This window comes from Cricetulus griseus, chromosome 4, assembly GCF_003668045.3.
Source record: "Cricetulus griseus strain 17A/GY chromosome 4, alternate assembly CriGri-PICRH-1.0, whole genome shotgun sequence".
In the NCBI taxonomy this organism is placed as follows: Eukaryota; Metazoa; Chordata; class Mammalia; order Rodentia; family Cricetidae; genus Cricetulus; species Cricetulus griseus.
In genome coordinates, this window is record NC_048597.1 from 68,619,594 (window position 1) to 68,644,525 (window position 24,932).

Below are 24,932 nucleotides of genomic sequence, written 5' to 3' on the forward strand. Positions count from 1 at the left end.
AGAGACAGAGAGAGACAGAGAGAGAGAAAGAGAGAGAAGAGAAGACTAACTGGAAATGGCATAGACTTTTGAAATCTCAAAGCTCTTCTCCAGTGATACTTCCTCATACAAGATCACATCTCCTAATCCTTCCCAAACAGTTCCACTAACTGGGACCAAGCATTCAAATTATGAGCCTTTGGGGTCCATTCTCATTCAAACCACTACAGCTCTACTCCTAGATGAAGAGATAAAAATAATCCATGGCTACCGAAAGAGAAAGAATCAGTCATTCTAGGAATAATAACCTTGATAGGTCATCTAATCTCAAGCCATCAGCCCTAAACACACACAGATATAAGCATCAGTAAATGGATCCAGCAGGCTGTACTTACATGTTCATATATATATATATATATATATATATATATATATATATCAGTAATAATTAAGAAGAGGTCATAAATTTGAGGTGGGGAGAGATATGGGGAGTTGGTTGGGTAGACAGAAAACTGGAAATGATGTAAATGCAGTACTTACACATGAAATTCTAAAAAGAAAAAAATTAAAAAAGTTAAAGTAGACAGTAGCAACAGCTACATCAAGTGTGAGGCTCCATGCTGTGTTCTTCCACTGAGATTCTTGTTGCTTAAGGCATGAAAGTCAAAGGCATCATTGATGTAAGAGCTCCAGGTAAAGAACAAGCTTTGGAGGATTATCAAAGACCTTCCTGTTAGGAGCAGTGGTCCAAAGAAGACAAAGCAGCTCAGCAGAAGGGGAACCCCTGCAGAGAGCTTCAAGCACTGTGCAGCAGAACAGAGGACAGCATGGAAGCTGCTTTGACCAGGTGCACAGGGCTACTCCATCTAGGGAGGCCACCCCTGTGGGTCTCTCTGTGGGAGACAGAGACTTCAGGTCAACGGAGTATTTCAGCCTTGGTAGTCTTTTGTGTTGGAGGAAACATTATTTTAATTACAAAGAAATTTATTTCAAAACAATTATTCGATATATGCATAATTTTACCATTTATTGAAGATTATAGCAAATTTTGCATACTGATATTGATATCCTTGTTTTACTTTAAAAACCCTCCTTTTACTTATGGGGTGCACAGATGTGCCACAGTGCACTTGTGGAGGTCAGAGATCAGGCTGTAGGTGACATTCCTCTTGGAGGGAACAGGTTTTGGAGGCAAGCAGTATGGGCCCCGACACTCCTTTGAGTAGAGCCTTAGTTTCTTAGCAGTAAAACAAGAAGTTTCTTCCTACTGCCATTGCATTCTGATAAAAGTTAGTATGCATTTAGCCACATAAAACCCTAGGATACTGAGATTTAAAAAATTATAATTATTACTAAGCAATGCAGACCTGCCAAGATAATAAAAACACTTCACGTTCTACTATTAAATACATGGTTGGTCAATGCTGGGCAAGAACAGGCTAAATTGAGACTTGTGATGGCAATCGAGTGTTGACCTACCCTAAGGTAAGAGATGAGACCCCGGGGTGGGGCTTCTGGACACCACTGCTCCTCTTTCTCTCTTAGAGGCATGCTCAAATTAGAAGATGCCAAGACAGTATTGATGACTGTCATGACAATGTCTTCTCCCTGAACTGGGACAATGACAGAAAATGTGCAGTACCCATTGAAGGGAGATTGTTAGGCTTCAATAGGGTCTCAGGCAGTGGGAGACAGAGAAGACCACCTGCCCATTCTCTCATGGGTTATGGAAACACCCGGAAACAGGTAATAACCAGCACCAGATGCTTGCTGCCCATGGGTGTGAGGCAGGAGATGACTAAATTGTATTCCTAGGAGATTCTGAGAAGCAGCCCTTTCTCTCCTGTCCTACACACCCACTCGAAGAGATTCCTAACCCTGTGACAATCCTCAGAAAGAAGAGGAGGAGGAATTGTTGCTAGCGTTTGTAGTAACAGGATGAGAAAGTGTGAGACTTCCTGTTATGTATGTGTGACAGCTGGTGATAAGTGGAGGGCCCCGCGCAGGAAATCCGCTCAGCTTCTGCAGTGTGACCTCCTCGAAACTTGGCAGCTCCTTTAGTCTGGATGTTGATGGCAGGACAAAGAGGCGCCTTTACCATGAGTGACGACGTGGTAGAGAGAAGCTTGGAAGGACCCTCAGCACCCACTACAGACAAGTCCTCCCAGAAAGGGGGAGACTTGGTGGAAATACTAAATGGGGAGAAGGTAAAATTTGATGACACGAGGCTTTCCTTAATTCTTCAGAACGGCCTGGAGACCCTCCGAGAGGAAAATGCTTTGACAGATGTCATCTTGTGTGTGGACATTCAAGAATTTTCTTGCCATCGTGTGGTGCTTGCTGCAGCCAGCAACTATTTCAGGTCAGTCTTAAATCAGAGTCAAACTACATGCATGCTGCAAGGAAAATATCTGTAGATGTGAGAGCTGAACCTCATTTGCTTACTGTTACATTTATGGTTATATTTCATTATATATGCTATACATCATATATTATAAACAATGTAAATATGTATGTATATATCCTAAGATTTCTGTGTCTACTTAAAATATAAGAAAAGAATCTATCAAACTTTAGATTTTGGATTTAGGCCATGTTATAAGAAACTGGCACCCTTTAGAAGCAGTGCTTATTTATTACAGGTAAACTTTACATATGAAAGGATGTCCTTGATTTTAAGAATGTGAAATTATTTCAGTCAGGGTTTTTTTCCCACCTCTCTTTCCTCAGTTTAACTAATGTGTTAGAAACATGATGCTGTCTTTGTTCCTCAGTAGAGGTAGAGAAAAAGGATGTGGTCTCGCTCTTGGACTTAACAGATGACTTGCTGAAAATTAGGGGTTTCCGTTGTGCAAGGAGAAGGGTGGGAAGGATGCTGTGGGCATGAAAGGCTCTTGAGTGTCCTAGTGGGAGACCTGGGGTCAGAAGACCTGCTTCCATTTCACTGGGGCCCTTGCTGGCTCTGAGATTTTAGGCAATTTCCCCCAGTATTCTTGAGTTTCTGTTTTGTGAACTGGAAGATGGGGACAGTGTCAGTTTTCTCTCATCACTATAAAGGTCCTCCTAGTGGAAAGGTATTACACAGTGCCTGGCGGATACATTTGCTCAAAGCATCTTTGTTGAAACCCCATATGAATACAACTGGCCCAGCATGTCCACATCAGTGTGGACATGACAGAGAACCAGTGTGAAAGGATAATGTAGGTGAGGGAGGTATTTTGGAAAAAAAAATTTGCTGTGTTTATTCTTAGTGAGATTTCCCTGCCTTTCAGTTTTGGTTGAGGATTTTAAGAAAGTATCATAGAAAGTGTGTGTGTGTGTGTGTGTGTGTTTGTGTGTGTGTGTGTGTGTGTGTATGTGTGTGTGTAGTATAAAATCTGTATTTTATTTGGGGTGGCTAGGAGAAAATTCTTTGGAAGTCAAAGAGTGGAGCAATCAGGTTGCTTCGGGTACATATCTCCCACATACTGACAAGGCAAGGCTTATGCGAATTTGAGAGAAACCATGCCTGCTCTATACCACAAACAACGGTTGCTGGTTTCACTCTGCAGTGGCATAAAGGTGTCAGGCACCCTCTTTTTAGATGAGGAAATGGAAGCTGCGCATCGTGTACCTGGCCATTGCAGGAGCAGAGATGGCACACATTCTAAAAGTCCTTGTTTTAAGTGCAATGCAAGCTGCCACTAAGTTTGGGGCATCATTCTATGGGCAGCATATCTAGGTAAAAATGCAAGCACAGTCATACAAATAGTTCAACACAACACACTGCTTAACCTGCCACTAGCTATCCCACTCAGGAGTGAAGGAAAGCCAGTTTGCCTCAGTGCCTTAGGTACTTGTTTTCAGTTTATTCGTTTTGTTTTGAGTCACTGAAAAACTGTTACCACTGGTTATTGATTTTATAATAGTGTTTGCCTGCTTATGAGACAGGACTACTGGCTCTCTGCCCATGAGACATCACTTTGTTTTGGTCCTTGGGTTTCTGCTCATAAACAGAGGTGCCTCAGCTCAGATCTTTGATTCTTGCTGATGCAGAAAACACTTTGATGGTCCTCAGGGCAGGTGATGGTGGTGGTGGTGAGATGCTGAAGCACACAGGTGTGAGGGTCTGCCTGTGGATTTGGACCTTCTTACCAAATTGCCTAGTCTACCCCTTTCTTTAGGTTTTATTCCAGCATAGTTTTCTTCCTATAGTGGGTATGGTTCTGGATTTAGGACTCCGTATTCTGTTTGTTGAGCCCAGTGTGGGATGGGCCCAGGGTCACATGCACCTTGCCCATTTAATGTGCACAACAACATTCTCGTGAGCTGGGATGTTGTGCTCATCTTACAGATGAAGGGACGAAGTCTAGGATGGCAGTTAACTTTTTTTTTTTTTTTAAAAGAGCCAACTTATGTCCTAAGACCAAGGACCAGCATTAGGTCTGACAATGACTCACTGCATCTTTGCTTTGTTTCTAAGGTTTTGAAAGGGGTGAGACATCTGTCATTGTCACCACACCACAGCTGATTGAAATCAGCAGCCTCTGTTTGTGGTATAGAGCAGGTATCACTTCCCTCAAACTCAGCCCCTTGCCTTGTCAGTGTATCAGAGCTGTTTAACCCACAGCAGCCTGCTGGTCCTGGTCATAACACACACACACACACACACACACACACACACACACACACACACACACACACACAAAAGCGGTTACAAGAATTTAATTATTGTGTGCCAGAAGACCAATAGGGTAGGAATGTGTCAACCAAACAGGGACAATATTAGTCACTCAGACAGTGAATTTCCCTTTGTGGATCTATTTTAAAGTTTGGGGAGGAATGAGGAAGTTGGAGAAAAATACATTTTGTTGAGACTGAGACATGAACAAAGGATGGTAAGCCTTAAAAGTTAGCTCCTTGCCTCCATAAAATCTGGGAGGAATTGCTTGACCTCGAAGGATCAGCACCCATATCTACAGTTAAAGATTTGTAGGTCTACATTCATTAGTGAGTTGTCATGGAATGCAGATAATGCCACAGTTCATTTATTAATCTGTTTGCCTAAAAACACGTCGTGTGCGGCAGTAAGTCATAATTTCTTACTTTCTGTGATCAGAAATGGTCTCTGGCTTATTTATATGTGTAGTGGTATGGACTTGGAAAATCCCCTCCCAAGAAGTGTAGAGAAGTGAACTCAGAAAAGAGACAGGTGCAAATGCAGGCGGTAGTCAAGATCTCAGCCACCAAGCCTGTGTCAGAAGCCCAGCTACTACGGAATCCTGAAGGGAATGGTATAGACCTTCAACTCCCTTGTTGTTCTGTGGCCATTCCTGGAAACTGAGAGTCACTGGTGCTTCTGATTCTTCTATACAAACAGGCTCTCACGTGTCCTTGGTTCTCTGTCTCCCCAAGTCAAAGTTCATGCCTCTGATTATCTGTTGATGTCTGGCTGGGACAGGAGCTGGGAAGGAGCATCGAGCCTCTGATCCTACTGGAGTGGAGGCTCCTGCCACCATCTCCCACACAAAAGGGAGAATTTGCCAGGCTTATGGAGGGGTCCAGATGCTGCAGAACACCAAAATGACTTAAGTGGGCCAGGCCTGGGTTAGATGAATAGGTTATGGGATCTTGAAAACTCCACAACTTTTGAAGACACTGTGACTCTTGTCTCACGGGCATTGGGTGTGTAACTTAAGGTCCCAGCAGGAAAGGGGCAATCATTCATTCATATGATCATTCTTCCTCTCCCAATCGGCTGTGAATCTGCAGCCTGAAGGCATCAACCAGATAGGTGAACTCAAAACAGACTGAGCTGTGTATGGTGGAGCACGCCTTTAATCCCAGTACTCAGGAGGCAGAGGCTGGCAGGTCTCTGAGTTCGAGGCCAGCCTGGTCTCCAAAGGGAGTTCGAGGCCAGCCAGGGATACATAGTGAGCTATGTGATGACAGTGACTTCCTTATTCATTCCTTTGTTCTTGGTGCCATTTTCGGTAGCTGGTATTTAGCAGGTACCTCACATATATTCAAAGTCAGTAAAACCTGGATAGTCCTCCTACAGTTTGAGTCACCGATTAAGCAGAGGTTCTCACATGATTGGGAGGCTGATATATGCTTTAGAAAAGGAAAGGATGGAGCTGGGCGTTGGTGGCACACGCCTTTAATCCCAGCACTCGGGAGGCAAAGGCAGGCGGATCTCTGTGAGTTTGAGTCCAGCCTGGTCTCCAGAGCGAGTGCCAGGATAGACTCCAAAGCTACACAGAGAAACCCTGTCTCGAAAAACCAAAAAAAAAAAAAAAAAAAAAAAAATGCAAGTGTTAATTGTGTAAGCAGAAGGACTCAAGTTCAGATCCCCATCATTCATGTTGAAATCTAGGCATCATTGTAATCCCAGTCCTGGGAAGTAGAGATAGCCTAGCCACTCAGTGAGCTCCACATTCAGTGAGGGACTCTAACTCAAAACATAGGATGGGGGAGCAAGAGAGAAAGATACTCCATGTTACCCCTGGCCTCTCTACATGTATCCAGGGGTCTGTCTCTCTCTCACACACACCCCAAACCCAAAATGTTTCAGATTATTGTAGAATCAATAGGTCACTCATATAACCATGTGGACACAGGTGTGCTATGCCCATACAGTGATTCTTGCAACACGGTTAACATAGGAGCTTTGTGGGGGGTGATGGTGGGGGATGTGTGGGTGGAGAGTGGGTGGTGATGTCATGCTCCAGGGCAGAAGAATAGTAATTTTCTTTGATTTTTTTTTTAAAACAAAATTTACCCCTCCACACACCTGGTGTCTAGGGCATATGGGTCATTTTTCAATCAAGAACCAGAGTGCTGCATGATGGCTCTGCAGAGGTACTTGCCTCCAAGTCTGAGGATCTGAGTTCATGTTGTAGAAAGAGGGAACTCCTTCAGTTGTCCTCTGACACACATCCATAAACATGCACAAATGCAAAGATAAATATGGCAAAAATATGTTTTAAAGAACAAGAAGTCTAGTGTTAGTTTTGACTATTTTTGATGCAGCTTTTCTGTTAAAGCACAATAGAGAAATATTTCCCATGTGTGTGTAACCAGACCTTTGTAAAAACACTGTGTGAGGACTGCACAGCGTGACTGGGCAGCTAGTCCCTGAGAAGAGCTGGCTGCGCGTAGCGTCGGTTTGTCGTAGATGGGCCTGCAGCTCTGTCCATCACACTCTTCATTAGGCAGCATTGGTTTTTTTTTGTTTATCTGTTTGTTTTGGTGGGTGTTGCTTTGTTTTGTTTCAAGCGATAGCAATTCAAATGAGATTGGCTTTAGCACATTTCTGTATTATAGAAAGACTGGGACGCGGCAGAGGCCAGGGAGAACCCCAGGCCTTCAGTGCAGTCAAGATGTTCCATTGCTCTCCACTTTGCCCTGACTGTAACCCCCACTGGACTTTTCTGCACTGACTTCTGCCACATGGCTGACATTTGCTTTTCGGTAGATCTGAGACTCACTTCTTGCAGCTTTGGCTCAGAGATTTCTCTAGTTTTTGTATAAATCCTCCCAGGAAAGATGCTGATTAGCCAACATCCACTCAAGTATGATTCCTACACCAATCACCGTGTCAAGGAGTTAGGGAACAGTGACCAGCCTAACTTAGGAGCTTAGCCAAAGAGGTAGGTAGGTAGGTAGGTAGGTGTGTGTGTGTGTGTGTGTGTGTGTGTGTGTGAGAGAGAGAGAGAGAGAGAGAGAGAGAGAGAGAGAGAGAGAGAGACAGAGACAGAGACAGAGAGACAGAGAGAGACAGAGAGAGACAGAGAGAGACAGAGAGAGAGAGAGAGAGTGTTCCAGAAAGTGGGAGGCTTCCACAGACCACATGAACAGTGTAGTCTAAGTGAATTCTAGGTAGGAGAGACAATGTCTCAGAAAAGGGGTGCACTCAATGAAAGGAAAAATGCACATTAAAGACAGATAGTAAATTCTGCTTTACTTCATTTTACTGTAACTTTGTATTTGCTTTGGCTATCTGGAAGCACATTAATGCATTAATTACCTTACTCTCAGTTTCAATGAAAAGGCCATACTAATTACATGAGTGATGATACCACTATGACTTTAAAACATGATAAAACTGAAAACTAAGTTTACAGGAGGGAATCTATAAAAATAATAGACATTATGATCATGTCTAGGTCAAGTTAAATTTACCAGATCCTTGGTGTCCTTGATCATATAGAGTACGTTTGATTATCCGGGACATTTTGGTTTGGGAGGACTCTGGAGAGGGTCAGACAGCCCAGTGACTATCTTGGAAAGAGGGGCTAGAAGACAAGGACACACACACACACACACACACACACACACACACACACACAGAGAGAGAGAGAGAGAGAGAGAGAGAGAGAGAGAGAGAGAGAGAGAGAAGAGAGAGAGAGAGAGACAGAGACAGAGACAGAGACAGAGACAGAGACAGAGACAGAGACATACACAGAAGAGTGCACAAACAAGAAAGATGAGAAAAGGATAGGGTCAATTTTCTGGCAGCATCCTAAGACTCAGGATGACATATTAGATTGGTGGACCAGTGGTGGACATGGAGCTGGAAGGAAGAGCCATCTGGAGAGGTAGCACACACACACACACACACACACACACACATACACACACACACACACTTCTGAGAGAAGAAGTAGCATAGATGTGCAACAGTGTGAGAGACTACTAGGGTCAGACCAAGAAAGGTTTTGTTAGGACTGGCTAAGGAGTGGAATGGGTCTTACCAGCATGGGGAGGCCATGGAGGAGTATTAGAGCGTAAAAAAATGACCTGATTTGCCATCTCTGTGAAAATACCCTATTAGGCTGTAAGTAGGGAGAGCCCCATCTGAGAGCCCCTGTAGAGGTTACAGTGTAGTTGTGTATGGGAGGCAGAAGCAGGAGGCTCCAGAATAGGAGCCCATTCCCAGCCACATGGAAAGATGCTGTCTTAAGAAAAAAGTTACAGTGAGAGCAATGTCTGTTGGAAAGAAGGATGAAGGAAGAGGCAGGAGGAGGCAATCTCAAGTAACCTTGACTCCTCCCTGATAGCCCTCGAGCAGCCAGACCACAGACCTGCCCTGCCTGGCAGCCACCACTGCCTAGGAGGATGACAGCCCAAAGCTGGGAGGACTGGAAGGCCACTAAGCTGATGTAATGCTTTCCTGAAGACCAACTCTGAGTTTACAGATTGGGAAGGGACAGATAACAGAGGGTGCCCTTGCCAATCCTTCACCTGCCTTCCCGTCTCACTCAGAGACAAGACCAGAAACAAAGCAATTTTAAAGTAACTCAGTTCTCAGTCTGCGATGCCCCTCCCCCCCAATTTAATTAAATACATGGATTATTCAGGCCTGGGGATAGATGGCTCAGTGATTAAGGACAATTATTCCTATTACAGAGGACTTAGGTTCAATTCTCAGGGCCTACATGCTAGCTCACGATCATCTGTAACTGCATTTCTAGGGGATCTGATCCCCGATTCTGACCTCCTCAGGCACCAGGCACACACACGTTATCATGGTATACACACTTACATGCAGGAGATACTCATACATAGAAGATAAAAGTCAATAAATCTTAATAAAATTAAAGAAGAAAAAAGCGTGGGATGTTCGTGGCATTTCAGTTAGGTAGTGGTTTCTGCCTTGACCACCAGCACTGCAGTGAGCCTCTCTGGGAGCGGCACTAATCTATGGATATAAACATGGGAATGTAGAAGGCAGTTTGACATGACCATTTAGCAAAACAATAGTTGTGGTTTCCTCTCTGGAGCACAGGATCTCCCCTTCCATATCACAGAAAAGGAGGTGGAAGATTCTGAGAGCCAGAGGAAAGGGAGATATGCGGCAAAAAAGATGACTTCAGACACAATGTAGCCCTGGAACTCATCAACTCACTGCAGCTCTGGCTGTCTGCACAAGCTTGGGCTCAACAGTACCCTGTAGATGTGGGCTGTGTGTGGGGCCAGGAGGCCCAGCCTTCCTGAGGTCTGCTGACAGTTAATGGTTGCGGAGGAGGAGCTGTCACATTTTAGTGGTGTAGCCACTGATAAATTGCCCATACGCCAGTAAATAACTGCTCCCCATATGCACACTTGTAAAAGCAACTCTAGTTAACTCAGTGGGTCATACCCAGGAGGGAAACTTAAAACTCAAGGGGGACTTGGGTTTCAGTATGAGAAGGAGAGGGTTGAGACAGGGGAGGGTGTGTGTGTGTGTGTGTGTGTGTGTGTGTGTGTGTGTGTGAAAATGTTCATAATCTATTAGCTACAAGTATTAATGGTGAAAGAATTATAAACCATGGATTATCCAAATTTGCAACTTTTTATTCTAGATCAAGGATTGGCACAGTTGTTCTGTAAAGGCCATGAAGTACATGTTTTAAGCTTTGGGGCCATGTGGTCTCTGTGTCAATTGCTCAACTTATAAATTAATGGGCACTGGGGAAACTTTGTTTACAGAAACAGGGAGTGGCAGGATGCCATTGTCCCCCTCATCTGCTGTGGTTGGCTGGTTTCTGAACTCAGTTGTGTGATTTAAATAACGACTTAGCACATCTAGAAGCTTCCTCCCTGTACTGTCTTTAAATATCAATGGTGTTTCAGCATCAGGAAAGGCACATTGATACCAAGACAACCATTGGGGTTAAGAAAATGCTATGTTCACTTTAGTACCATTTTTTTCTGCTCTGTTATGGCCCCTTTTCCACAATGTTACTCCTTAACTGATTCAGTTATCAGTTACCCAGAATCCTCCTGTGCAGAAGCCTGGTTTTATAATTTATATATTTCCTTTTACCTACCACAGTAAGCAATCCTACTGTTGTTTTTTAAAGCTTTATTTTTTATTACATTAAGTAGGTCAGATTTGTTAAGACAAATCTGGGAAAAAAAGAAATATTAAAGACTAACTAATAAATATGTATTAAGCTATAAATTTACAGAAAAATTACTCAAAAGTCTTTTATTAACATTTAAATGTGTAATCATCTCTTCTAGGCATAGACATTAAGAAGTCATTGTGCTTATATCACATATTGTCGCTTATTCTTTATGTCTAATTCAATTATATAATGTAAGCATTTCCCCTATTTTTCTTTGCTTTCTATAGACAAAGTTCAATGATTTCTTTCAAACTGTGGATATATTGTAATTCAGTTACTACTTAATTGTGAACACTATTGTAATTTTTTTTTAACTCTTTGGGGGCTTGCCACCCAGCTCCCAAATAAATACACGGAGACTTATTCTTACTTATGAATGCATGGCCTTAGCTTGGCTTGTTTATAGCCAGCTTTTGTAACTTAAATTATCCCATTTTTCTTTAACTTCATTTTGCCTATGGACCTTTTACCTTTCTTTACTCTATATGTCTTTCTTTATTGTTTACTCTGTGCTTGGCTGTGTGGCTAGCCCCTGTCGTCCTCCTCACCTTCTTTTCTCTATCCTTGTTGTCCTCTAGATCTCTCCTCCTATTTATTCTCTCTGCCCACCAGCCTCACCTATTTCTCTCTCCTGCCTCGCTATTGGCCATTCAGATCTTTATTAGACCACCATGTGTTTTAGACAGGCAAAGTAACACAGCTTTACAGAGTTAAACAAATGCAGCGTAAATGAATGCAACACATCTTTGCATCATTAAACAAATAGTCCATAGCATAAACGAATGCACCACATTTTCAACTAATATTCTACAACACACTATCATAATAATTATAACAGCTTTTTGTGTAAAGTTACATGTCTTGAAATTGTTTAGGATAAGTTCTAGGTGTTGACAAGTGGACAGTTCTCACCTCAAGGGAACAAAAGGCATTGTCCATTCTGGAGGCGAATATGAGAGACCATGGGCTAGGAACCCTGATTCTGGTTCTCCCTGAACACCATGTTCCAATGAGGTAGCAATTCATGAATCTTATACAGAAACAGAACTAAGAAAGTAAGGGATCAATAAACTTGTTCAACCACTGGAGGGTATGCTGGATCGGTGGGTTTTTAGCAAAGTGAGAAACCTCAGCTGCAGGCCCTAAACGTTATCTGACGGCATTCTTAGCCTTTGGCTGGTGAAAGTTAGTGTTTGGTTTGTACGTTCCAAAAATTACCTAATAGTCACAAAGAAGGGAGGTCAAGTGCAGAAGAGGGCAATAAATGGCTACTAAGGCACTAATGATGGCCTAACATAATTTGGGACTTGCCCTCTTGCTTCTGTATCACAGACAACCCAGGAGTTGAGAACCACTGGGTTAGGGGCAGCCAGGCTTCATTTCCAGTGGGGAGTGTAAGGCACAAACTCAAAGGCAAACTGGGTCAAGGTATAACCACCATGTGTTTGAGATCAGAGCTCAGGCGGGAGACTGCAAGATGGGTATCAGACCCTGGAGGTCTGGTTCTAGGCATCATTAGACAATACGATTCTCATCACACACACCTGCTTAAGATCATTTGGGAGTTCACTGTCATTTATGCTCATGGTAGTCAGAGGGTGGGTGGGAGTGGAAGGCGGAGTAGTTAGATCTTCTTGGCCTAGACTGTCCATGTGGGTGTCTTTTCATCTCTGTCCATCTACCTCTGCATCTGGCAATTGTTAAAAATGCTTGTTGTGGCATTTAAAAAAGAATAAAGTGTACTCACTCATGTTTGTTTTTAAAGTCTAGGTGTATTGTTTTCAGGTACAGATAGATCCCTGTGCTCAAGTTACTCTCTCTCTCTCTCTCTCTCTCTCTCTCTCTCTCTCTGTGTGTGTGTGTGTGTGTGTGTGTGTGTGTGTGAATCTGTGTCTAATTGTCTCTCCCCTCCCCCTCTTCTTCCCTTCCTTCTTCCACTCCCCTCCCACCCTCTCCCCTCCCCTTCCCTCCTCTCCTCCTCTCTACTGTATACAGACAAGGAAGTGACAAGTATCTTTGAACTTTCATTTCTACCAGCTCAAAAATTTCAATGGGAAGCAAACTTCTCATAGTAATACTTGCAAAGAAAGTTCTGAAACTGGCTTGGGGGATGTATCATATAACTTGGACCATAGATGTGAGGCTAACTCCACACAGACATTTAAGACAGTATAGGAAGAGGGGTGGTAGCTCACTGTGAGAAGCCTGGGTGCTCTTACTAAATAGAGTAAGAATGATATTGAGCAAGAAAACAAGAGTGGTCATTACATGTATGTCTATATCATCACTGGAGCCTGGACACTAGTATTTGTTGTTGAGTCTGATCTTGTAGGACAGAACAAGCTTTTCTGTCATAAATTTGTATGATCAGAGTTCCCTAGCTTTCCCATTCACCAGTAATTCTCTATTAGGGTTTTGAGGGTTCTGGTTGCTCAGTAAGCAAGTCAGCTTCTGCTTCTCCAAAGCCGTATGTAGTGACTGAGTAGTGATAACCACAAGCCAGACGGCTGTCAAACAGAAGTTCTTTTAAGGCCTGATGCTACTTCATGTCAGTGGAGGGAACTCTCAGTTTTAAGCTCCTCTATCACATTAGTTCAAATGCTTGTTTAATGATGGGAGGTGTTAAACACCTGACTTCAAGCTCAAGAGAGAAACATGGGCATTATTTATCAGATATGTGTCTGTAGTAGAAAGAAAGATGTCTGTGTACTTCCAAATGCTACTCTGAAGATATATATTTTTTATTTTTAATTTAAAATTTTTTTTACTACTATAACAAAGGGACTTTGAGCCTAGGAACTTTAAGAAGGAAGGGTTCTCTAGTTCTGGAGGTTCAAGGGCATGATGTTAGCTAGCATTGGCCTGGCTGTGGCCTTGATGAAGCCTATATCACTTAATAGGTGATATTATGGTGGGAATGTGGGGAGAACAAGGTCCCACACTGAGACAAGAAGCCAGAGAGCATGGGGGTGGGGCCCGTCTCTCTCTTCCAAATGACAACGGAACAGTGTCCCATGAGTGCAGCATAGGTTCTTCTGGTGGCGGTACCCTACCAGCCCAGCTGCCTTTAGTAGGTGTTTTGTGTTTGAAGGCCCCAGCATGTCCACACTGCCACACTGAGCACAAGCTCAGGACTCATAAACCCTTGGGGAATAAACCACAGTAGAAGATGCTCTCCCAGATGTGAGGGATTTGCATGCTTACAACAGACAAGAACAAAATCACATGTTATTTATTACTAATAAGGCTTAATGTCAGGTTCTTTATGGAAACTCTGAGCTCCAATGAACTGTGCTACCTGAGTGCAGGCTGCAGCGCCTTCTCGGAGAGTATTAGCCAGAGATGTAAGAGGCAGGCAAGACCTGGTACAGCGAACTTTCCAGGCTGGGAAGAGGTGGTTACTTGTCCCTTTCCTTAGTGAAATATCCCCAGTCCTGATGAGATCCTGGGAGTTCTGGATCTCAAAATGTGGAAGGGAGTCTCTATAGCAAAAAAGGAATTTCCAGGTGCATACCTGTTCTAGCCCTAGCCAGTTGTTTTCTTAACCTTGATCTTTATTATGTTTTCTTGTTATGTGGGAGCCAAAGGGACCTGTGTTAGGGGCTTATTTATTTGCAGGTTCTCTTTTTGTAGCTGTGGTGGTGAATGAGAACATCCCTATAGACTCAAATACCTGAATGCTTGATATCTACTTGGTAAAAGTGTTTGGGAAGAATTAGGAGATGCAGCCTTGTTGGAGAACTTATGTCACTGGGGGCTTTGAGGTTTCAAAAGCCCACACCATTCCTAGTTAGTTTTCTCTCTCAGCTTTGTGCTTGTGGATCAGCATGCAGGTCCTCAGTACTACTGCCCCAGGGCCATGCCTGCCTGTCTGCTGCCATGCTCCCTGCCATGATGCTAATGGACTCACCTTCTGAAATTGTTTGCCCACAGTAGACTTTTTTCTATAAGTTGCCTTGTCATGGCATCTTAACACAGTAATAGAAATGTGACAAGGATAGTATTGCCTTAAGTGTATGCTCCTCCAGCTTCAGTCTCTCATATTGGGATTATAGATATTTGCTATCATGCTTAGATTAAGGCAGTGGTTTTTAAATTTTGTTTTGTTTAGGAATCATGAGCGCCAGCATAGGGTAAATAAAATGCATCTAGCTAACCCCATTACCAAATAACTTTAATCCATTTGATTTAGGGTTGATAAAATTCAGGATTCTGTGGTCTTAGTGGGCACACACCGTGTTCAGATGACATTGGCCTTGGAACTTACACTGTGGCTCACCCACGAGGCTGTGGTACTTGAGGCTAAGGATATAAACTGGACTCCAGTTATGGTGAGAAATGACATAGTAGGCTTTAGAGAATAAGTAGAGATCAGAAACTGGACTGAGTTGAATGTCTGCATGCTTTCTTTGGTTAGAATTGGCATAGGGAAAGGGCTGGAGAGATGGCTCATCAGTTAAGACCACTGGCTGCTCATTCCAAGGATCTGGGCTCAATTTCCAGTACTCACAACCATTTCTAATTCTAGTTCCAGGGCATCAAATGCTCTCTTCTGGCCTCCATAGGCACTGTATCCACATAGTACACATCATATGTGCAGGTAAAATACCCACACATACTAAAATAAAGGAATTTATTTAAAAAATGAGATAAAAAGTAATAATTGGTTTGGGAAATGGAGTGTGGAAAGTTTTGGTGCCTTCAGCTCAAGAGTTTCTGGATACCATAGCTGGCAAACCATCCTGTCTTCCGTCACAGTTGGATCTGGTGGCTCCCTGAAATTTTTTTTTTTTTTTTACAATGGAAACCCCTTTGATTGGCTACACTGGAACAATAACCCTTACTTAACAGCACTACTCATTGAGTATTACATGATGACACTGAAAAGAATGTTACATATACGTGAACACACATTCATGCACAGTCACACACCTACAACCCTCCCTTACACACTCACACACATGCACACACACAGACACACTACACACACACTCATGAGAACACACATAGCACATGCACACCATATACATACACTCACACACATGCACACAAACCACACACATTTGAATGCACACACGTGTGTGTGTCGTACACATACACTTTGAAACAGGTTCTTGATTTCAGGTTGACTTTTACCATAAAATCTTCCTGCTTCAGTTTTCTGAGTTCTGGGATTACAGGCATGTGCTGTCTACACACAACTGTGCTCCTGAGTTGAATTTTACTCACCTTGCAATTAATGTTAGTGCCACAGAATATCTTAGTGAATCAGGGAAGTTGATTCTTGGTATGTAGAGGGTGGGGAAGGAAATGAGCAGGGACAGGCAGGGGTTGAGGTGCATGACAGCAGAGGTGAGTGGGGGAGTGCTTGTTTATAGGGCTGATTGGCGTTGAGCAGGGAGCTCTGAGGCATGGAGGCTGTAGGAGAGGGTAAACCATAGATTAGTTAGGACGGATGAGAAATTCCAGTAGTGATATTCAGGCGATTCAGGAATAGTAAGTGGAATGTGTGTCGAGGTTTATCCATTTCAAATTGTGAGCTCTGGGTGTATGTTAAGAATCTTTTGGTGGGAGGCAGGGCTCAGCTCCTCCTCACCCACTAGAGGATGTTTGACAATTTTTGGAGTGGCAGATGACAAACAAAAAACAACTCTAATGATCTCAGAAAGACAATTTGTCCACTAGCTCACTCACTCGTTTAGAGACTGACTCTCCACTGGATCTGGAGTTTTGTTCTAGGCACTGGGGACTCTGTCACCACGACAGTCAGTCCATTCAGTTTGTGTGGTAGCTGGGAGGATGATCATCAAACTAGTAAAGAAATAGGTGTACAGTGCAATGGCGGGTTGTGGGAGTTCTATGAAGAAAAGTAAAGCAAATAAATGTGGAGTGATGATTTCAGATTGGGCACAGCATGAGGGAGAACATCTCTGAAGAAATGACATTTGAGGAGGGACCTCCATTGAGATTGAAGGGTAAGCCTCGTGGACACTGGAGAGCTGTGTGGCCCAGGCAGAGTGTTTTCATCTGGGGCCTGACTTCATCTAGCTCAGTCTTGGGCCTGTGGGTATGTCCATGCTGGGGTGAGAGACATGTTAAATGACTCAGGCTCTGCCTGACTGATTCACTGTATTGGGCAACTAGCTTGCTTCTCTGAAACTTTTTTGTTTGTTTTAAAATGAGGATCTCATGTGAGTTGGCCCATATCTTTTTAGAAAGTACTTTTTACTATGCAATATCTCACTTATATACTATTGGTCACAATTTTTAAATTCTTTTTATTTTTATTATTGAAAGAGGTGGGGCAGGGGAGAATATGTGTGTAGGCACACATGTGGAGGGCATGGGGCAATGTCTGGGTGTTGGGTCTCTCTTTCTACAATATGGGTCCTGGGGATTGAACTCATGCCATCATGTTTAGTGGCAGGCATCTTTACCTATGAGCCACCTCACCAGGCCTCTTTATTTCTCTCTCTCTCTCTCTCTCTCTCTCTCTCTCTCTCTCTCTCTCTCTCTGTCTGTCTCTCTGTCTGTCTCTCTGTCTCTCTGTCTCTCTCTCTCTCTCTCTTTCTCTCTTTCTCTCTCTCTCTCTCTCTCTGTGTGTATGGGTGTGTATCTCCTCTCTTCATTTTTTCTTTTCTTTCAATTTTTTTTTTGAGACAGGCAAGCCTGGAACTCAGGGATCTGCCTGCCTCTGCCTCTCAAGTGCTGGGACTAAAGGTATGCACTGCCACACCTAGCCTAGAAATCCAGAAATATGTGTATTCTAGGCTGGATTTGAATTCCTTGGGCCTCCTACCTCTACTTCTCAGGCATATCCTACTGGCATGTACCATTGCAGCTGCTATAATTCTTAATAATTATTATTTTCATTGTCTTAAGTTAACAAAGAGTAGCTTTCATCATGGCATTTCCATCCCCTCTCCCTTTTGGCTTTGTTGAGATAGCCTCGTTTAGCCTGGGCTGATGTTGAATTTGCTATACAGTGGATGGTGGTTGGCCATAATAAGTTCATCTTCCTGCCTTCACCTCCTGTATGCTGGGATGATAGGCATGTGCCACCATGCCAAGATAACATTTTCATGTATTTGTGCCATTATACTTTATTCTTATGCATCCCTCCCCATCCCCTACTACCCTCACTAAGAGGTAAATTGCTAACAACCAACCCAGCTGTGCTACCAGAGAACATAACCTGGTCTAGTGTACTTGGTGTGATACTAAGTCAGTTGCCCAGCGTTTGATTTTGTATCCTACTGATTTTCTTGAGTATTGTATCCTGCTGGGTTTCAGGTAGGGGCCCCAAGTCCTAGCTTCTAGTGTCTATTTTGTGGCTGACCATCTCTGGAGACCAAATTTGCCCATGCATGTGTGTCTATGAGTCTCTGGGGGCAGCAATAGATGGCTGTGAGTTCAGCCTATGAAGAATTGGTAGGCTTAGCTTTACTTTCACCTTATTTGTGTTCAACATGGTAGTCATGGCCGAGGGCAATGACAACATGTCAGAGGGGAACAAGGACAAATGCTATGGCTATGGGAGCCAGGTGTGCAAGGGAATGCTGGGACTGTGGGAGTCAGATATGCATGGAACCCTGGAGAGAAAGACACTTCCCCTTAGAGTTCTCTCTCTCTCTCTCTCTCTCTCTCTCTCTCTCTCTCTCTCTCTCTCTCTCTGTCTCTCTCTCTGTCTCTCTCTCTCTCTCTCTCTCTCTCTCTCTCTCTCTCTCTCTCTCTCTCTGTCTCTCTGAAACAGTTATGGAGTTAGTGTCCTTAGAGTGCTGCTAATGGGGTTAACCCAGACTCTGCCTTTGCTGTAGATGAAGTGTGGACAACATGCAGAGACTCTGACACCAGGGACCCTAAAGAGACAAGACACATGCTGGCAAGCTAAGGCTGAAGTGGTGTATGACCCACTCTCAGAGTTTGGATGTAAAGCATGCTGGCATGCTCATGTGTTTGAACACTTAGTTCCTAGCTAGTGGTATGTTCAGGGAGGATGTGGGACCCGGTTGGAGGAAGTAGGTCTCAGGCAGCAAGGAAGCCGCTCCCACTCCTGCTGCCACAGCTGTCCTCGCTGCTGTGCCTTCTCTCCCACGGTAGTGTGCCCTCAATCCTGGAGCTGTAAGGACTCGTCTTCCCTTCAGTTGCTTCTTGTTAAGTGTTTGGTTACAGCAACAAGAAAGGTACCCACCCCCATGTCTCTCACCAGCTAAAATTCCCATGATTTGATCTGGACTGTCTTGCTTATTTGGGCTTTTGCTGATGTATAGTATCCTTCTTAGTCTTCAAATACATCAGTAAGGTAGGGATTTACCAATAACTATTGAACAGGTGAATTGATTTGTGTTTTCTCATGTTTGCTATGGAGTGAGTTCAAGCGATATCTGGATTCCAGCCTGCTGCCTGCCACACTCATTGGGCAGCACTTCTTTTTAGCTTTCTTCTAGCCTTTCTGGAAAACCAGGATGCTTGGGTACAGTTCCTGTTTCTGAAAGATCCTTGACTGAAGGCTGTCTGTGGTCCCACAGTGCCAAGACAGTGTCTTCATCTCTTGCTGGGACAGCTGTAGAGTCTAATCCCTGTACGATTAGGCTGAAGTGGCTTTCTCTCTGGACACAGTCTTGCTTCTTTGTCCCTTCCCTGCTTCCCTATTTCCTGGGGAATACATGTGTGAGTTAAAATGGAGTAGGATATTATCCACTGCGTGTATATCTAAAAGAGAGTTCAGAAGCCACATCTAGGAATGACAGCTCAGTTCAGCACACAGGTGATCCTGGAGAGACTAATGATGTGTCACTTTGAAATACATTGACTTCATTCAAGAGCTCTCCATGTTAGGCATTGAATTAGCATCTACAAGGAGAGCTGAAGAACCAAGGGGGAAGACCTCAGGAAGTCAGCATGTCCAATGATTCTGTTCCTATGTTGGCAATCGGTCCAGGTTCTGATTTGGGACTTCACTGTTTCAGGAGGGCAGATGACTCTAAAAGGGGATCTGTTCAGGTCTGGAATCCAGAGTCCTGGAAGGATTCACATTGCAGGTCTCTCTTCTAGGGCCATGTTCTGCAACGACTTAAAGGAAAAGTATGAGAAGAGGATCGTTATTAAAGGGGTGGATGCTGAGACCATGCACACTCTGCTGAGCTACACATACACAAGCAAGGCTCTGATCACCAAGCACAATGTTCAGCGGGTTCTGGAGGCTGCCAACCTTTTCCAGGTGTGTGAACAAGCAAGTTCTGTGCTCTTTGAAGTGAACGGAAGCAGGGAGCCCCCAGAGACCTGCTTAGGCTGGCTTCTGGACCTATATCTGGGATACACACACACACACACACACACACACACACACACACACACACACACACGGGGAGAGAGAGAGAGAGAGAGAGAGAGAGAGAGAGAGAGAGAGAGAGAGAGAGAGAGAGAGAGAGAGAGAAACAAGAGACAGAGACAGAGACACATGCAGAGAAAGAGACAGAGACAGAGATAAACACAGAAACAGACAGAAAGACATATATTTAGAGACATACAGAGAAAGACAGAGATACAGAGACAAAGACACACATGCACATGTGCACACATGTACACACACACACACACACACACACACACACACACACACACACACACACAAGGGGCAGGGTGAGCAAGCTTACCGGCAGGTCAGAAGATGCTTGTTCAGACACTTAGTGACAGGTGATGCGACAAGGTGTTTCCTGCTTTACCATATAAAGCTGGGGAGTGCCTGGTTCTACACTTGGTATCTGACTGCAGCACAGTGGTTGCCAAGTGCTGAAGCCTAGTCAGAGCCAGTGGTGCAGTCAGTGCTTCCTACACACGTTAATGTTAGCACAAGTTGGACGTGAAATTAAGGCGACACAGAGAGTGACTGAAAGTGCTGTAATTTGAAACCCAGCTTTCTGGTTGAAGAGACTACTGCTTGCCAGCACACTGTGCAGCTTTCAGGTGACACTGTCTAGATATGGGGGAAGCAGACATTGTATGACATGCACTTTGTGGTGGCTGTGAAAGGAGAGCATTGAGAGGTGAGAAGTGTCACAGAGGAGAGAGGACTTCAGAATAATGCTTTAAAGAAATATAGTGTTTATTCTATAATGTTTGCTTCATGTGATTGTAGCAGTTACACTAGCTTCATAAAATAATTCGACTATGGATAATATCAGCTGCATCCATAATTATAACAAAGGTCCTATCCAAATTATCCTCTAGGTCTAGAACCATACCATTGAACTTGATTCCATTGTGTTAATGTTGTTTCATTGTCTAGATGTGTGAGAAACAGAGTCCAGGGGTAGACCAGGTCACTTCCAGGGACCAGGGATAAATATCAAATCTTGTGCATGGTTTAGTTCTTATGGAGGTGGTATCTGGTTGTGTCATAATTAGCTTGGCGGTTGAGGCAAGCAGAACCAAAAGTCTGAGAAGGTAAGCATCCCTGAGAGGTTCAGGGTCTAAGATAAGATTGCTGGTAGTAGGATTGGATCTGTTGAGGCTAGAGTCAGGGAGGGATTTATAAGGTCTGACAAAAGATAGGATGTCCTTCTATATGCTGGGAATATATGTTTCTCTTATTGATTGATGAATAAAGCTGTTTCAGCCAATAGACAGGCAGGATGTAGCCGGGCAGGAAGTATAGGTGGGACTACCAGACTAGCAGAAGGCTGGGAAGAGGAAGGCAGAGAGGAGACGAGAGAGATGCCATGTAGGTACCTTGAAGGTAGGATACCTGGGCATTCTCCAGTAAGCCAAAAACCACATGGAGATACAAAGATGAATAGAAATGGGTTAATAATTAAGAGAGAGCTAGTCATTAAGAAGCCTGAATCATCAGCCAAACAGTTTATAATTAATATAAGCCTCTCTGTGCATATTTGGGGCGGAATGGCTGCAAGGACTGGACGGGACAGAAATTTCCATCTACACAGGATCATGGGAAGGAAATAGAAAATCGACTACAAAGCAGCACCAATGAATTCTGAGTAACAGGTTGCCACCAGTTTAGTCAATTTCATTGGCTCAGTTTCCCTGAGCATTCTGAAGATTCCAGGCCACCATCCTTCCTTATGGAGAGGGAGGACTCACCAATTTCATACTCAGTGTTTGTAGTTCATCCCCGTCTGTGTCAAGAAGGCTTCTGAACTTATGTGTCTGCAACCTTGAGCAGAGTGACCCTTGGTCAGGCAAGCTTTAGCAGTCCTTGTTATTTTCATGCTAATTTCCTTTATTGGATGCAGGGAAGGTTGCTGACTTGTCTAAAGGTGGGGAAACTGGCAACAGTAATAGCTTATGGCATTTATTGTTACAAATATAGTGTCTGGCACCAAAGTAGAAGCTCAATGAAAACAAGTTTCATTGTTTGGGGTGACAAAGTTTGGAGTAGTCATCAAGTCTCCTCATTCTCTCATTGTCTCAAAGCAGGTCTCACACAATAAAAAGATATACTTTTCTTTCTAATTGTAGCTTTAGTATTTTATTATTAACATGTGTGTATCTGAATAAATATGTGGTGTGTGTGTGTGTGTGTGTGTGTGTGTGTGTGCCATGTGTGTGTGTGCCATGTGTGTGTGTGCCATGTGTGTGCCCACACCCACAGAGACCAGAAGAGAGCATCAGACATCCTGAAGCTAGAGTTACTACCATTGTGAGCCTACTGATGAGGATGCTGGGAACCACCTTGGGTCATCCTGCCAAGTCAGCTTTCTTTCTGGTTCTCCCTAGCTCCCCAGACTCATTTCTGGTGTGTGCTGGGGGAGCTGCAATGGGACAGCTGCTGTGTATGTCATCTGATCTCCAGAGCTGGGGTTCATGGAAGTGTGTTGGATAAGCGTATATGGGACTGGGAATCCTGCATCCTGTAACTTCACTGGCTGGGGTGTGTAAGGAGCACTGCATGTGTTCCAGCTGTCAGCAGAGCACACCCTCTGGCTTCCTGGGACAGCCAGTGTGCTCAGCAGCACGCGACTTTCCTTATTTCATCCGTCTCTTTGTATCCTAACCTAGGTGCTTCTTTCCTTTTTGAACATACTTATAATCACTCCTTTGAGTCCTCTGTCTGGGATTTCATTTAATTCAGCCTCACTAGATGCCATACTGTGGAATTAGTTATTTTTGGAGGAATTAGGCTACATTGGCTTTTCATGCCTTACTTCATTGGGCTGTGTGTACCTGGTGCTATTTCTTTGCTTGGTTTATTTTTTATCAGCTATATTCTTTTAGTTGAAATATCTGTAATGTTCATATGAGATTTAGGTGTGGTAGAGTTGAATGTTCAGAAAATAGTTCCATAGTCAGGTATCTCAAAAGGCCTGGTGTCAACTATATTTCTCTCTCAGAGTAGGATATTAATTGTGAGAGCAGCCACATTGTGCTACACACACTCACATGCACACACACTCACATGCACACACACACACACACACACACACACACACACACACACACACACGTAATGGAAAGTTTTTAGAATGAGTGAAGAATCTGAATAGGTCCTCCTCAAAAGAAGACCTGCAAATGGCTTTTAAAGGCAGACATTTCTTATGGGAACTGTGGCCATGTCTCTTTGATGGTATTTTAGGAGTTCCTGTGTGGTCATGTCTCTTTGATGGTATTTTAGGAGTTCCTGTCAAAGAGTCAGGTGTTTACTGTAATCTTTTATTCTCTTATCCCTCTAAATAGGAAACTATCTACCTGTTGCTATTAGTTGTCATCTCTCGGTTCTAAACATCAAGTTTGTGGAAAAGCATGCTGAAAATTAATCCAAAGGCAAATATGTAAAAAGCAATTTCTTGTTCTCACGATGGCCTTTCATGCCAGAAAATTCCTTGCTGCTGGTTGGATCACTCTGAAATGCCTGTTGACACATATTTTGGGAGAATTTAGGCAGTCAGAGAAACCTACCTTCCCTTGTGGTCATAAGATCTTTTGAGATTCTCCAGGCTTTTTGCTAGCTCAACAGTGCAAGCCAGCCTCCATAGTTAGCAAGCAGGCATCTAAAGGATCATCTTACCACCTGCCATGTGACTTCAGGAGATGTCTTTTATTCTGAATTCTCTATTTCCTCCTCTCTACAAGTGTACTCTGAATATCCTCTTTTTACTAATTAAATAAAGGATATTTGTTAAAAAGATAGTTTGTTAGCCGGGCGGTGGTGGCGAACGCCTTTAATCCCAGCAATCAGGAGGCAGAGGCAGTCGGATCTTTGTGAGTTGGAGACTAGCCTGGTCTACAAGAGCTAGTTCCAGGACAGCCTCCTAAACCACAGGGAAACCTGACTTGAAAAAAAAAAGTTTGTTAAGGGCAATGACAGATGAAGAAGCACACAGGTCTTACTGCAGTCCAGATGTCTAACAAATGTCTTCTGCCTCTATTTGGCCTTTCCAATGTGCCAGCTGTCAGACTTTTGTAGTAGATATTGCTGGAAATAAAAACAAAATCATGACCTAGAACCTTTGAGTTGCTAGACATGGCTGGGCAGAGCTGTTACAAGCACCTCCACAGTGAGGCTGAGAAGGGATGAGAATTGACCCCACATCAGAGAATTAGAAAGGCCACTGGGGAGAGCTGACTTGTAAGAAAAAAGCCCCATTGAGAGGTGGTGGTTCTCTACTTTTCCTATTCTACTTTTTATTTATACAATTATTTACCCAGAGCTAAAATGCCCAGGTTGAAGCACATACTTCATTATATTGCTGTGACAATGAGTAGCTCATAGAATTTTCCAGAGCTGGATGTGGTGGCACAAGCCTATAATCTCAGTATTTGGAAGGCTGAGGCAGGAATATTAACAGTTTAAGGCCACTTTGGGGCTACTAAAATATAGATCAACAACTTAGAAAATACAAAAATCAAGCAAACAGTTTGGTTTAGGATTCTCAGCTCAACCTCAAGCAAGGAGCTAAACTGTAGGCACTAGGGCCCACAGACAGAGCAGAAGGAGGCAACACTGACTCCATCTTTCTCCAGCTTTGTGTAGGCTCTCAAAGAAACATTTTCTATATAATCCTTTGGAAGATATGGTCTGAAAGGAAAAATCATGTTTTGTGATTGAAAATGACCCTG

General features: G+C 43.5%; 1 protein-coding gene across 1 annotated transcript in view; it reads left to right on the forward strand.

Annotated features, from left to right (window-relative positions):
• Positions 1 to 2,045: 2,045 nt before the first annotated feature.
• Klhl6 (kelch like family member 6) overlaps positions 2,046 to 24,932 on the forward strand; it is a 37,903-nt gene continuing 15,016 nt past the window's right edge. The window contains exons 1-2 of the mRNA XM_027413090.2: positions 2,046 to 2,341; positions 19,908 to 20,073. Coding sequence (XP_027268891.1) covers positions 2,046 to 2,341; positions 19,908 to 20,073 — 462 coding nt within the window. The remainder of the gene's footprint in view (positions 2,342 to 19,907; positions 20,074 to 24,932) is intronic.